Source organism: Nicotiana tabacum, chromosome 17 (genome assembly GCF_000715075.1).
Source record: "Nicotiana tabacum cultivar K326 chromosome 17, ASM71507v2, whole genome shotgun sequence".
NCBI lineage: Eukaryota > Viridiplantae > Streptophyta > Magnoliopsida > Solanales > Solanaceae > Nicotiana > Nicotiana tabacum.
In genome coordinates this window covers 96,232,113-96,248,463 of record NC_134096.1, presented here as the reverse complement: position 1 = coordinate 96,248,463, position 16,351 = coordinate 96,232,113, and the positions used below count along the sequence as shown (strand labels likewise).

The window sequence follows — 16,351 nt, the reverse complement described above, 5'->3', positions numbered from 1 at the left end:
AGTGGAACAGCTTCAAGCTCCTCAATCGTTGTTTTAATATTTTTGTTCTACTCTGGCTCTTGAATTACATCTGGTCTGGAGTCCACGTCTGTTTTCTTTGATACAATTTCTGTTGAAATTTGATTTACCACATCTTTCTCACTTGCACCCGCATCTTTTTTACTTGCACTCGTATCTTTTTGACTTGCATTCGTATCATTTTCACTTGGTTGTATCACCGAATTGATGCTCTTTGAAGTTTGTTGATCTCTTCGAATTTATTGAATTCCCCATTTTGAAGGGAATTTGATAACCTGATGTAATGTGGATGGCACAACATCCATATCATGAATCCACGGCCTCCCAAGAATCACATTATAGGCCATATTCGTGTCTATCACTTGAAATTTTGTTTCTTTGATGACCCCTTCTGTGTATGTGCTTAGTTTAATCTCGCCCTTTGTAATAATGGTTGAGTTATCAAACCCAGATAAGGAACGTGCTTTTGGAACTACACGATCGCCCATCAGCATTTCGTTCACCGCTTGTAATAGAATGATGTTCACGGAGCTACCTCGGTCAATCAAAACTCATTTTACATTAGTATCATATATAAGTAAAGATATTATCAGTGCATCGTTGTGAGGAATCATTAATCCATCGGCATCTGCATCATCAAAGGTTATGTTGCCATCTTCCAGAGTTTGGCGAGTTCGCTTCCCGTGAGTTATTGTGAACTTTGTTGTTTTCCTCGCAGCTGTATAGGTTACGTCGTTGACTTCTTCTCCGTCGTTTATCACATTTATTGTTCTCTTTGGAGACGGAGGTTTTGGGGTCTCTTGCCTATTTTTCATGTAAGCTTGTTTTCCTTTCTCGCTGAACAATTCCGTCAGATAGCCCCGCTTCAATAAATGTTCCACATCACCTTGTAATAATCTGCAATCTGATGTTCTATGGTCGTGGTCATTATGGAACTCGCACCAAAAGTCTAGGTTTCTTCTATTTGGATTTGATCTCATCTCTTTAGGCCATCGTACCTTATCCCCCTTGCTTCTTAAAACAGCGACCAACTCGGAGGTACTCACGTTAAAATGGTAGTCCCCAATCCTTGCGTTTGTATTAGCATCTCTGTTGCATTCACCTCGATCTTTTCTGAATCTCGACGATGACGAACTTGAATCTCTATTTGCCAACCTGTGATCAGCCTGCACATTTTCGAATTTGGAACGAGCTTCTCGCCCCGAAGGTCCCATATAAGGCTCGTACCTATTCTTACCGGACCTCTTCTCACATTCTGACCGCCTCGAACCTGTTTTTTCTTCAACCCTTGACTGAGCTACGATATCTTCTTCGATCCGTAATTTGGTAATGTACCTATTATAGACATCATTCCATATCGTGGCAGGGAATTCTCGTAGGCTCTCTTTAAGCCTCATCGTAGCTTCTGAACTTTTCTCGTTTAAATTGCTTGCAAATGCCATGGCTGCCCAATTATCAGGTACTCTTGGTAGCAACATTCTTTCACGTTGGAATCTGTCTATAAATTCTCGAAGCAATTCTGTATCTCCTTGATTTACTTTGAATATATCCTCTATTCTCTTTTTAACTTTTTGTTCACCCGGGTGTACTTTTATAAATAGATCTGCAAGCTCAGCAAAAGAGTCAATAGAATTTTCAGGTAAAAGAGAGTACCATATTAACGCTCCTTTAGTAAGTGTTTCCCCAAATATTTTGACCAGCTCAGATTCAATTTCCTAGTTGGTTAAATCATTGCCTTTTACTCCCGTGGTGAATGCAGTTACGTGGTCACGTGGATCGATCGTTCCATTATATTTTGGGATGTCAGGCATTTTGAATTTTTTGGGAATTGGTAATGGAGCTGCGCTTGGTTTCCATGGTTATTGTGAATATTTGTCGAAATCAACTCTTTTGATCACAGGTGGTACGTCAGGTATTTGCTCAATACGGTCGTTTTGTCCTTTCACCTGTTTCTGCAAGGTTAGTATTAAAGTTTGTAAATCATAATTATTAAGCGTACCTGGTCTCCCATTACGTGACTCGTTGGGAGTTCCTCCGCTTCCAGAATTAACCAACCCTGACCGTGAAATTTCCACAGTTACAGTATTGTATGGTGGAGGTGCGGGTGGCATAGCTGGTAGTCCCCTCACGAAACCCTGGAGAGCATCATTCACGTACTCAGCAATTAACTGCTTCACAGCATCTTGCTCGATAGTTTGTTCATTTCCATGTTGCTCATTGTTATGAGTAGTGGATCTTTCTGGTGATGCTTCTCTTGAATTGCGTGGGGTTCCTTGAGGTGACGGAACTGGAGTTCCTTTCACCTGTTGGTTGTTGTCATTGACATTCGACATGATTCAGTTGAGAGAGAGTGATTTGGAAAGTAAGAGAAGATTATCAGACTCCTGGCAATGGAACCAATTTGTTTAACCAAAGAATTGGATTCTCAGTTAAAGCCTATTTTTAGAAGTACTCGGGTTACTGATAATTAAGAAATTCAATATTCTCTCAGAAATAAGAAAGGAAATTAGAATAAGAAATGACAAAATAATCAATTGAAAGCACAAGAAAATAATTATATTCAAATAATAATCAGAACGTGTCCTTACAAGTGAAATTCCCTTCCCTTATATAGGAATTAATAAATATAACGTTTCTTCTCTTTTATGACCGAATCATTATGAGCATTAATGACATTAATGAAACGTTATAATTGGCAACCATAACTGTTCATGCAGATTATGTAACGGTTCCGATTCTTCTTCCACATTAATTAGAGGTTCATGAATCTTCCCTCTTTACTGTCTTGATTCATTCTACCTATGTCTCTTTACTGAGTAATTTAGGTTTGAGCAACCGTACTCTTTCGTCTCGTGAGTGATTTGCTCGTACCTGTTATAAATCGTGAATCTTTTAATGCGACACTTCAGTTGTCATCTTCTTAGTGACCCACGTATCTTGCTCTGTCATCCTCATATAATTCCACGTGTAATATTTATTTTTTACTAATACACCGCTAACTTCCTTTTTGGCGTTTGCATTAATTAGGATTTAACTCGATTTATACAGTACTGATGGCGTAATGTTGGTTTAACATGTGACAGAAAGTTATATTTTTTACTGGTTACCAATTACTACGCTTATCATAGATATATGATATTGTAATTTGTAATTACCTTACGGATCTAATTATGTACTTATCTTCCACGTAGTCTTGTTGAAGGACTGTGAAAGAAGGATTAGCACTTTGAGATTAATAAATACCTAAACAATTGGAGTGTTGGCCATCATGTACCAATAAATTAATCTTTGTTTTTATCCTTTTTCGTTTTCTCAAATGCCTAATAATCCAAACAGCCAATCATTTTCAAAAAAAATAAGCTATTAGCTCTTATTTGATGGGTTGTTTTACTTGTTTGTTGCAATGATTGTGAGCATTGAGCTTGAGTCAATTGACGGGAACTCCAACGAGTCCATTACTGGGATGATCACCCACCTATTTAAAATTATGGACTAAAGTTATTTTTCTTTCGTTTGTAACACGAAAGTCGCCCAACTATTTATATTGCACACAAATGGTCACTCAATCGGAATTATCAAACTTTTCGATGGAAAAATATAAAGTGACAATCCACGTGACTTTTTATATTTTTGGACCAAATAAAATAATTAACACCCAAACAAAACATAGAAAAATCACTCATACACCCAACCCGGTCCATTAAAAATAAAAATCCACTCCTAAATAAAACCAAATGCTAAAACGCATCCCTATTATAAATACATCTCTTTTCTTCTTATAAAAAGCAGATTGTTTTTCTTTTTTTATTTATGGTTTTACTCTAATTTTATAAGATAGTAATGGGTATGAAGTTAAAGATTAAAGAGAGTGACATGTATTCTTCTTTTCACGATTTTTCTTCTATTTCTTATAAAAATTTAATGGGCACGAGATTACGGACTAAAGTGAAACCATCAAAAAAATCTGTTTTTTTATAAGAAGAAGAGGAGATATGCATTTGCAATAGGAATGCATTTTAGCTTTTAAGTTTATTTAGCGGGTGAATTTTTATTTTTAGCGGGTTAGGCTGGATGTATGGGTCGATTTTCTATGTTTTGTTTGGGTATTAATTATTTCATTTGGTCCAAAAATATTTAAAAAATCCATGTGGACTGCCACATCACGTTTTTCTACCGAAAAGTTTGATAATTCCGGTTAAGTGATCATTTGTGTGCAATAGAAATAGTTAAGTGACTTTTCTGTTACAAATAAAAGAAAAGTGATGTTAGTCCATAATTTTAAATAGTTCGTGACCAACGAGTAAGCCGAGGAAAAATTTTATACACTATAGTATGAGCGTTCAGCAAGCCTCCGTGAGGTGCGCGTGCAGAGTCCTATCTTGAGATTGTAATCAAACGTTTTTGGTATTACTAATTAAAAGTTTGTAATGCTAATATTGTTATAAAAATATATTGAAAATAAATCAATAGAGTAAACTCAAGCAAGATAATCTAATAAGACATCCTGAAACCAGTAGATGAGGTGTTCGAGGAAACTATCTTTTGTATAGTAATTTCCTCTCACACGGTACAAATGGTTAAATAAAAATCTATCCCCAGGATACAATGCCTACTCTAAATCAAAGTTGCATTCTTTGATTTCCCAATCACAAGAACTTAACCCAAAAGAATGAAGAATTTGGAAGAAAGTAATTTCGAATATTTGTTATATATGAATAGATCTAATGATTAGGCGGAAAGATGTTTTATGGAAGATTGCTTAAAAGTTATTTTCAAGACTTCTGTAGAATGCCCTTTATATAGACAGGTTTTTGACCTTTGCTAACGGGTGCTTCATTTTAAATTTAAAACAAACAGTTAACAAAGAGTTAGTTACTCATGGAAAAACACATCAGTTAGGTTCACATAAGGCAACAGTTGAATTCAAATTTAAGATAGCAATCTTTTTTCTTTCTTTTAAAATAAATATTATTTTTAAATAATACTTATATATTATTTTATATATAACAAATATAACTGAAGATTACGCTAGTGACAGTTTTCTAAGAACATGCTCCATTAGGCAGAAGAAGAAGAAGAGAGAAAAGAGTGATCTTTGTGATGTATCCTAGTCCAGACTATCCCCTTATTCTCAATTAGCTTATTGTATTTTATTCACTGATCGTCAATATTTATCCCAAAAAAAAATTGGAAACAATATTAGTCTACTCCTATTTCCTAGCTAGGCCCAATGGGCAAAAAAATCACTTGGATAGTAAAACCGGTTAGTAATTAGTACAACAATTACGGGGGGGGGGGGGGGGAGCGAAAAGTAAAATGATAATAGCAGTAGTAAAAATAATCGCACGATGGGGAAAGAGTAAGAGATAACAACGAGCATAGATCATATTTACTTTTGTAATATTAATACATGCATACACAAATAGGAGAGAAATTAACTTTGAGTACAACTATTGCACTCATTATTTTCAACTTAAATTGCATTGATAACAGCTTCCTCTCATACTATTTCTGTTGCATAATTAGATCCATGCATGATCTCAAGGAATGCTGCAAGAAGTTAGAAATAGAGAGCGTAGTCAGAAACCAGCTGAAATGACCAAAACCAATGAAATGTAAACAATAATAACGATAGTTAACGGAAGATATATTTTGGTCATGTTAATTAGGTTTATTTTCGATCCAATACTTTCTAGGAGTATTTGTCATATCTGAGATTTATATGCCAATAAAAAAATATACCTAACTTCTATTAGTAACTTTAATTTATTTTTATTTATTCTTATTTTATATAACATTAGACTAACTTTTTTTAAAAAAAATTCATCCCCTTTGATTTCTCTTTGATCCCTTTTGTTGGAGCTATTACTCTTTGGTGACTCGAACTCATAACCCTGAGATTGTAGGTGGGAGGTGATGACCATCCGAGATGAGCTTAAAATGAAACGTTATGGTCAGTGAAGATTCATCTAGTCGACTCCAACTTGTTTGAGAATATTGATAAGTTGTTGCTGTTCTTGTTGTAGTAAACTTAACATATATAATCTTTTATATTATCAGGTGTAGTTTAACACGTAATTACTATATAAATGATCCGACACTATCAGTGCATAAAAACTTAAACTCATGCAATCACAAAAATAATCAACGTATATAAAGGTGAATTTACATACCTTTTGCAGTTAGTAGTAGCAGAGATGGGAATATTGGTTGTAACACCACAGCGTGATGGTAGGTTGGTTGCAGCATCTGGTTTAAGATTAGTATAACGAGCAGCAGCAGTCTTAACACATTCACAAGCATCTTGCCTATCTTGTTGGGTTGGAGTCATTGCTATTACTCTTTTCACACCATCACAACATGGCCCTGTTGGATCTCCACCTTGTGTTAAGTAAGGTACACAAGGCACTAATGTTGCATCAACTTGGCCACAATTAATGGCTTCCCCTAACTTCACCACAGCTAGCACCATTAACAAAGTTACTACTGCAACTCCCTTCATCTTAATTCTTGTTTTTTATTTTCTTTTAACTTCAAGTATATGATGTAGAAGTGGAAATGGAGTTAAGAGTATTTATAGTAGTTTGTGGGTGCTTGTGGACAAGATTATACTTGGAACATGGATAGCGTGTTGGACATAACTTTTTGCGGAAATTTGGTCTTTTAATTCCTCATTTCCTCCTTTAGGATGTCGTTTTGCTACTAAATTTTGTAAAATAATGGACACAAGTTTTTCATTTCTTTCCTCGTTTTGGAACTTTGCTTGTTGAAGGAAGGAATTCAGGAAGAGAACGAGCTTTTTTTTGTGAAGAACTGTTCACGTGAATACTAACTCAATTAGAAGCAGTTTTAACAGCTGTTACTTAAGGTTAAATGAATCCCGATCCCAAAATATTATTGATGTATACCACTTAATTCTTCTCAGAAAATCATTGTATTATGTTTACTCGAATGTGTTTGATATGATGTAAAAAAAATCCTGATTATATTGGTTTCTATTATTTGGTTATATATGTTAATTGTTGCACCAAAAATAAAGAAAACTTGACTTCCGTCACTGATTGGCGTAAGTCATATTTCTCTTGCATAATTTACTTCAACCAAAAATAAATATATTATTCAATCTTTAACATTCAAAACTATCACTAATATATCACTAACACGGGAAGAAATTGAACCAAGAAACTAATTTTCAAAGTAAAACATTTTACGTCATCCCAAATGCACCAAATGAAAATCTTAGCTTATATGCGAAAAGCTTGTCTTAGCCGCTTGACTTTTAACTACTACTATCACCACGTAAATTCTTCTCTCACACCTTAATTAAATCTATCAACCAAAGCTTCATATAATTGTTCTCCGATCTTCATCAATATATTATAGTATTTGAACTATACAATAAACACCTAATGTTTGGAAGTCTATTTTGTTCTTTGTTTTCAATAAAAGACGTCTCTTACGATTATTTACGTGTTTTCCCCATCTCAACTTTATCTCTATCGCATTCATACAGTTAAAAGGTTAAAATTTGCTTATCCCTTAAACTCAGAGATTGAGATTGAGGTCCAGGCCAAGTTTTGCACTTAATTTCTTCACTAGAACAACTCAGCGAGAAGATTATTACTCCCTAGTCCCTACTGAGGTTCCCTTCTGTCTTCGTTTATCCTCTGTACAGAAAAATGCAGGATAGCTCATAAAGGGCTAAAAAATTCTGGACCTTTTTGACATAAAAAACACCATAATTAACTTCTTAACTGAGCATGTATAGCATCTATTAACATTAAACCATTTCAGTTAGCCACTATTTTCTCCCAGAATCAGCCATTCATAGCAGAATAATGCATGGGACAAAGTGAAAATTTCAAATATAGATTCTGTCAAGCTTTGAAAGGCCTAGGTTCGCAGCTGGGCTATAAGGTTCAGAAGTCTCTTTGGATCTCGTATTGAAAACAAGGAGGAAAGAATAGAAATAAAGTGGATGCATTGAACCAACAAACTGTCAATAAAACCCATCTGGGCATCAAGTAACTTGACAAACATTCAAACTTACATTTTCACCGGTTAAGGCCTAACAAGCCCCGATAAAATCACGGGTTCAGTGCCTGTGGTTTCTTCAAGCCAGGTAACGATATAACTTCCTATCTGTTTTATCTCTCTCCAAGAATTCCCGCTCAATCAAAGACTCAATTCGTTTCTTTATGACAACTGGGTTTGGCAGGAAGCGAGAATTTAGCTGCTTCGTGACCTCAGCAACTATATTGTTGTGATCGAGCACCCTCCGAGATTTCATGATTCTGACTATTGCTGCCTCAATCTGTGGTTTCCGGTCCTCCTCCACTCTTTGTCTAGTCTCCTGTTTTTCAGGCTCTGACTCCTTTTGTGCAACAACAGTACCTATCTTTACCTTGTAGAACTTGCTAGAGAATTTATCATTGAAGTAAAAAGCATCATCCTCAACAATATCCTTGCTCATTGGTTCCTTCCTCAAAACATTCTTCCCCTTAACGCATGCAAGAGATTGTAAGCACCTCTTTAAATCTGAAGCTGGTATTTCTGTAGCCTGCTCAATTTCTTTGTAACTCAACCGATCAGCATTGTTGAACAGCATAAGGATGCACATCTGGTAAGTGGAAACGTTAAGTTCATGCTTTTGTCCCTTTCCAAATGTAGCTTTCAAATCAGCAGTCCCCATATTTGTCTGCCATGACAACCTCCTACCTGTATGAGTGCCGAGATAGTATGTCTTGAACTTATCACAGACCCCCAAAATTTCAGGAGGAAGATTGCAAGTAGTAACGGACTGTGTTGGCCAGGACCCAGTAGTAAGGACCTGGACTGTGAGTGAAGGACCATCCGTGATCTCAGCACCCACAGCAGCATGAAAACCCTGCATTGTATCTTGTGAGGTCTTCATGTCAGTAAACATGCCTTCCAGTTTTGATGTGAACTGGTACCCGCATTCTGTTTTAAGCTTAACTATCAAACTTCTCTCAGCGTCATCAGATACTGTCTTGCCTGAGAGAAGTCTCTTTGCCAAGTGCTGCTTGTAGTACTTCTCAAACACATCTTTCTCCTGAAGGTAGCGAAAAAGCATCATCACTTTATCCAATACAATCTCTACATCCTCCTCAGTAACCCCTTTCAGTCCTTTCCGAAGTTTGTCATCCACAAATAAGGAAATGAACTCTGGTGATCGTGGATTCAGATTAATAAAGTACTCAAATGAGGAATTGAGGGCATTCTGGAATGTTTTGTCATTGTTAAATGCTGAACTTATGATCTTATCATGCTTATCCTTCTCATCCAAAAGCCTCTGCACAAAGTCTACAGGATCCTTTAACCTTTCTGGATCAGTGACAAGCTGCTTACCAATTTCTCTAATATGAGAAGTCATGACATCTCTAATCAGTGCAAGTCCAGTTGGCACTCTACGGAACAAGTTGTACATCCTTCCTAAATCTTCATACTTGTCATCTACGATCATATTCACTAAGCCTGAGTTCTCCATATGAACCAACCTGTGCATATGGCTTTCGATCATCTCTTTCTCCACCACATTAGTAATTTTGGATTCACTTTTTGCATCCAAATAGTGGGACACTCTTTCAATCTCTTCGTTGAGACGTTTCTCAGCTTTCTTCAGATAATCCCCACAATCACAGCACTCAATGAATTGCTGAGACTCAAGCCGATAAAAATCTGCTGAGACTTCAAGGAAAGGCTTTTCAAAATCTTCTTGGTATACTGAAGAACCTAAATCCATTAGCATTTTTATTACATTCCTCATCAAACCCCTGTTTATCACTTCACCAGTCCTCTCATGCTGAACAAGTTCAAGAAGTGTGTCCTGAAGCCTTTTCTGGATTTTGCTAGAGTGGATGATATGGTCTCTCCATAAATTCAAACCAAGCTCATGAACAGGTGTTTTATGTGTACTGGGAATGAAAGTTCTATCCATATACATTAAAATATCTCGAATCATTTGCAATGCCTTGTTATGCTCTGCCCATTTTCGATTCAGTTCTTCCAGAAACAAACCTCCCTGAGCAGCTTCAATAGATTTTGCAATTTCCTTCAAATGTGATGTCATAGTTGATACAAGTCCTGAATAGAGCTTCTCCCCAAATTTGTGTAGGACCATGTTATATGCATTTCTGCAGATGCCAGATACTAACAACATCAAAGTAATATAGCTGACTATGCAAAATAAAGCTAGGTTCGGATTGAAGAAAGTAATAGGTTATACATGGTCACATTGTTAAGCAAGAGTTTTATTAAATAAAGGTGGCGAATCTTCTCCTTTAAGAATTACAAGAAATAAAGCTTGTCACTAGAGATCAATTATGGAAGAGAATGATTAAGCGCATTAATTCTATAAACATCTAAACCTTCATTCCAAAGAAATGGTATGTGATGTGATATCTAGGAAATTATTTGTTCGTGCCAACTGGAAAGCTTTATGGTTTATGCACCAAAACAGTTGGCAAACAAGCTAACATGTTTTAGCTTTGCCATCAACAACTATAATGACACAATCAAACTAAATCAAGTTTACAATAGACATATCTACTGTGTCTGTTCCTAAACCACTAGCATACTATTTTTCTTTTTATGATAAGTTCTAAACTACCTACGCCATACCTACCTGAATAAACTGGACACAGATAACACTTTGGACTTAAAGTACATGGACACATCTAACACTTTGCACTAAAAGAACATGGACAATTCTAATAGAATGCACTTAAAAGAGAAGCATATTTCTGTATAAATTATCAGTTTATCACATTGCTATTTAGAAGTTTAACTGAGAGAGAGAGGCCTTTTACAAAACTACAAAAGATAATACATTCCACTTATTAAAATCTAAGTTCAAGCTTCAAGAATTGGGTTATGCTTCTTAGCTCTATCCCTCTTATGACATAAGTGTCTGTGTGAATCTACTATAGGCTGTGCATGTATCCACCTAAATGACAGAATAGTATCTCTATATCAAATTGCATTTGCTTCCCCTCATACAAATATAGTCACGCAAAATCACTACATCGATTAAACTCGAGGAAATTTCTTTTCCTCTCAACAAATAAAAGAACATCCTCATTGACCCAACCAGCCTGACGTATCAGCTTTTATGTTGCATCAATGCCAATCTAACCTTGAGCGCATGTTAATAAAATTAAGGTCAAAATTGTGACCACAAATCCTTCACTACCAACTGTCGGCAGAGAAAGGAGCCTGATTGGGTGGAAGGAAGAAGTAATAAAGAGAAAAGCATATTCCAACATTCAATAATCTAGAGTTCTGTAACACTAAAGTTTCCCTAATTTTTAACTGACCAACAAACAGATTAAAAGGACTCCTAGCAATGAACTTGTAAAAACTCTATATATTAGTACTGCCCAAGTCTTGGTGAGCAAAGTTACCCAGTATTTGAGCTGGTGGAAGGTAGCAGGTACCTGGAATTGTCGAGGTACCTGGTGGAATAGTCGAGGTGCACGTAAGTTTTCCCAGACACTACCGTCATCAAAAAAGAATCTATATTCTAGCTTTGATGTTATAGTTTTGAGTCCTTGACACAATTATCGGAGCAAAGTTAACCTCCATGGCCAAGCAATACTGGGTAAGGGAGGCCAGGACAAACAAGAAATAGCAAGTGAATTTGCTGAAACTATGCACACGACAGATAGCAGTTATATCTACAATAGCTAATCACTTTTCTAGTTTGTAACTTTGTATAATACTTAGTTGTAGTCAAAACATAAGCCAAGGTACAAGGCATGAAGCTTCTATGTTACTTATTCCTCAAACACAGGCAATTACTTCTGCGCTAAATCAAACAGCTTAAAAAGATAGCAAAATCACAAATGAAAATCTTATGAAATAAAATAAAACGAAGGAAGAGGAAGCAAGCAAACCTATAGAGCTCTTCGAAACTAAGACCACTGGCGTTGTGATTGTAAATCTCATGAATCGCATGCTCTAGGATCTTCCATGTTTTTTCAGCATATTTCGGATCCACAACGACCCGATGCTTAAACGCCTCTATCTGGAAATTTCTCTTCTTCTGTGCACTCATTTTCTCTCTCAATTCCCTAAACTCACCCGCCGCCGACAGAATATTCTAACTTCCTAAACCCGATTAAAATCCGAAATCGAACGATCAGCTCTTTAATCACCGATCTAAAAGAATTGGGGATTTAGGGTTTCTCTGCAAATGAGATTGTAAGAATTAGGGGAAAGCAACTTAGCGATTAAGAAACTAGAAATAAAATTAAGGTTTGAAATTAACGAAGCAGATTTTGTGAATTAGAAAATTAACATCATGGATTAACAAGTGAAGATAGCGAAGCAGAGAGCCATTTTGGTTGGTTGAAACTTTGAGACTTTGAGAGTTTTCTTCTTTTATGACACTGGCACCTATCTATGTATTTCTTATTTTTACTTCTTCTTTTTTTCAATTATTTTTCCTTTACCACCCCCTCGAGTCTCGCTTTTTCTCTTTTTCTCTTTTTCTTTATTGGAGCCTCTCTTCTATTTTTATTGGGTTTTGAGTCAATATTTGTGACTTTTAAGTTTTAAGCCCAGTAAACTGGCCTACAAAATTAACCATCAACTTTGCTGAGGACTGAACCGATACATGTACAGTTATAATCAATGCTATAAATACATTTTTCGATTGAACGCTATGGTGCGTTTCTCGACAATATTGTCCATTTGGTGATGCGTTTCTAGGGAATGTTTAAGAAAATATTAGTTTACTACATAATTGTTTTGAATATAATGTGCAGACATCTAAAGTTTTCATTGATTTGACAGATACCAAGATTCAGATGAAAAATACAAGAAATTTAATAAAATTCGAACTATAAGACATAAGAGGAATGCAGAATAAATAGAGCAAAAAATTACCTGGCTTGGTTCTTTTGGTAACAACGAACAAGAGGAGACAGATGGGCTATTCCCTCTGAGATATCGTGGGCCAAGTTGAACCTTATCTTATAGTAGGTCCACACCAGTTTTTGGGCTGCTACAATATTATGTGGCTTTTTATAATGAATGGACTCTAGCTATTATGCCTTGGAGCTCAAAATCTTTCCTAATTTCGGATATGTTATAAAATAAATATTGTAAAGTAAAAATAAATATAGAGAGAAACTGATATATTATTCAACTTTCAAACTTATGTTCATAATGAACTGAAAACTCCTCTATTTATAGAAGAAAGGAAGCAACTGCAAGGCTTTTCAGGAAGCAGCTGCGAGACTTTTCTTGAGCTGATTGTAAGTTGTCTGCATGAGCTGCTTGCAACCTACCTGTTTAATAAGAAGCTGCTGCAAATTAATTTATTGAGTTACTTGCGACCTGTCTGCATCAGCTGCTTGTAGATAAACTTCAATAGAGTACCAAACGGATAATCTTCTTCAGGAAGATTATCTATAGCAAAGTAATAAATGGACATGCACGTTATAATTATTTTCATAACACTCCCCCTTGGATGTTCATTAAAAGATATTGTGTCTCGTTAAAACCTTACTAGAAAAAACCCAGTGAAAAAAAAATCTAGTGAAGGAAAAAGAGTACACATATTTAGTAATACGCAATTCTAGCTGCCTCATTAAAAACCTTACAAGAAAAATCCCATGGGAAAACCTTAGTAAGAAAAATAGAGTACAACGCGTATTTCACTCCCCCTGATGAAAACCTTGTTCCAAATATTTGAGTTTTCGTATATCAATCTTGTATACCACCTTCTTGAAAGTTAAAGTTGGCAAAGATTTAGTGGACAAATCTGTTAGATTGTTACTTGAACGGATTTTTTACACATCGATGTCATCATATTTCTGAAAATCATGTGTGTATAATAATTTTAGTGAAATGTGCTTCATTCTATCTCCTTTTATAAATCCTCCCTTTAATTGAGCTATGCATGCAACATTGTCTTCGTATAATATTGTGGTTTTTGTTTTATCACATTCCAACCCATATTTTTCTCGAATAAAATGAATCATTGATCTCAACCATACGCATTCCCTACGTACTTTATGATTAATTATTATCTCAGCATGATTTGAAGAAGTAGCAGCCATCGATTGATTTGTGAAGCGTCATGATATGACAATACCTCCACGTGTAAATACATACCCGATTTGAGACCGAACTTTATTGGGATCGAATAAATAACTTGCATCTGCATAACCAATATGATCTGCACCACCTTTGTTAGTATTAAAAAGATACATAAGTGCACCAATTGCACTGAGATAGAGTATTTGAGGACCAATGAGTTCCTCATCCTCTTCTGGAGGTCAGAACTGATCCTTATTCACTTCAAGTGATCGAACACCCATTTGGTGTACTTAATGGGTGCGCTTTGTCCATGTAAAAGCGTTTAAAGACCTTTTATGTGTAAACAGATTAATGGATAAAGATCTCGTCTGCTAAATATTCAATTTGCAGACTAAGACAAAGTTTATCCCTTTGAAGCTATTATGGAGTTCCTATGAGATTTATGTCATTAACATAAACAACAAGTATAACAAAGTTTAATGTTGTTTTCTTTGTAAAAACGCATGGATAAATGAAATCATTTATATAACATTCATTCATCATTCAGTGAGGCAATTATACCACATGCGCCCTGATTGTTTTAAATCATACAAAAAAAATTGTAATCTGATTAAGTACATTTCTCAAGACTTTGAATTATATGCTTCAAGCAATTTAAATCCTTCAGGGTTCTTTATGTAAATTTGATCAAATGAGTCATATAGGTTATGACTTGCCTCTAAATGGCATGACATCTTCAAGTGTCTAAACTATAAGTCTGATCCTCACAATAGTGTGCACTATATTCACTATTACAAATTCGACAAAAATCGACCAAGGTCGACCGACCAACTTTGGTTGGTCAAAAAACCGACCAAAAAACCGACCAAAGTTGGTCGGTTTTTCAAAATATTTTTTTTAAAATTTTTTTTACGAAACCGACCAACTTTGGTCGGTTTTCTTTGGCGCAAAAATACGGAAAACTATTTTTGAGTCCCGTGAAATTTATGTTTCAAGAAACCGACCAACTTTGGTCGGTTTTTTAATTAAAATAAATAAAAATTAATATTAAAAAAATCGACCAAAATTGGTCGGTTAATTCGGCCGGTCATTTAAAAAAACCGACCAACTTTGGTCGGTAATTTTACTTTTTAAGAAAATCGACCAACTTTGATCGGTTATTTTCGTGCGAAAATACAATTAAAGAGCATAAATCAAATAAAAGATAGTCTTAAAATAAAATATACCGATGATCTAGTGGTAGAATAATATCCTGCCACAGTACAGACCCCGGTTCGATTCCCAGATGGTGAATCTTTTTATTACACAATTAAAATACCGACCAACTTTGGTCGGAAAAAACCGACCAACTTTGGTAGGAAAAAACCGACCAACTTTGGTCGGTTTTTTTTTGCAATATTTTTTTTTTTGAATTACCGACCAACTTTGGTCGGTATGCCTTTCCGACCACAAAAATACCGTCCATACGTAAATGTCGCGTTTTGGTCGGTTTTTGGCCATTACCGACCAACGTTGGTCGATTTTTTTGGTCGGTTTTTACCGAATTTCTAGTAGTGATTGTATCAAATATATCGTCGACTATCATTTTGTATCGGTACCTAAGCAACATAACTTGTTGAGATTTCATCACTTTCTTTATTTTCAGGTACCTGAACTTCTTCTGGAGGTCATGAAATGTTATGACGTGGGCTCTTTTAAAGCTCAATTCCTCCTCATTATGATCATTTTGATCATTTGCTCATATCCTTTTTAAGGATGATTACCTTTGGAACCGATCGGTTTACTACGCTTCATGCGTGCAGTAAACTTTATCCTCTAGGGACTTTAATTTTAATAGGAGCATTTGTAGCTGAAATATAATATTTAATTTTGGATCAGCAAATGCTTCTGGCATTTGACTTGAATTATCTTCTAAGTGAGGATCATATTAATGATAATTCGATTCATATAGCTTATTTTCCAGTTGTTTATTCTATCCCCCAAATGTTAGAAAAACTAACGCATATCCCCAATCTTCTTTGGGAAACCTATCTTTGTGCATTATGGTAGAGAAATTAATCATATACCACAGATCAAAAGTTATTAGATAGATATTTGGTTTCTGATCCTAAACCAATTGTGAGGGGAGGACTTATCATATTTTGTTGGTCTGATGCATACAAGTGTTGTTGTATGCAATTTAGAAAATCTTAGACCAACACATGAAGCTTTGTTCTCGTAAGCAATAGTTTAGCCATTAATAGGACGTATTCAATGCTAAAATAGC

At 35.5% G+C, this 16,351-nt stretch overlaps 2 protein-coding genes across 3 annotated transcripts; both read right to left on the bottom strand.

Moving 5' to 3' along the window:
* Positions 1-5,378: 5,378 nt before the first annotated feature.
* Positions 5,379-6,564, bottom strand: LOC107796209 (non-specific lipid-transfer protein 1-like). Its single transcript, XM_016618954.1, has 2 exons — positions 6,192-6,564; positions 5,379-5,568 (listed from the first exon to the last, which is right to left on the bottom strand). Exons 1-2 carry the CDS (start codon positions 6,518-6,520, stop codon positions 5,559-5,561), a joined length of 339 nt encoding a protein of 112 aa, XP_016474440.1. The 5' UTR covers positions 6,521-6,564; the 3' UTR covers positions 5,379-5,558.
* A 1,418-nt stretch (positions 6,565-7,982) lies between these two features.
* LOC107796207 (cullin-3A-like) lies at positions 7,983-12,523 on the bottom strand. Of its 2 annotated transcripts, none has more exons than XM_075234688.1 (2): positions 11,934-12,523; positions 7,983-10,172 (listed from the first exon to the last, which is right to left on the bottom strand). In XM_075234688.1, the coding sequence occupies exons 1-2, from the start codon at positions 12,092-12,094 to the stop codon at positions 8,132-8,134; spliced, it is 2,202 nt and encodes a 733-aa protein (XP_075090789.1). In that variant the 5' UTR covers positions 12,095-12,523; the 3' UTR covers positions 7,983-8,131. The 2 variants fall into 2 exon arrangements, with proteins under 2 accessions (XP_075090789.1, XP_075090790.1); XM_075234689.1 differs by having other exon boundaries at positions 7,983-10,188; positions 11,934-12,493.
* Between the last annotated feature and the right edge of the window lie 3,828 nt (positions 12,524-16,351).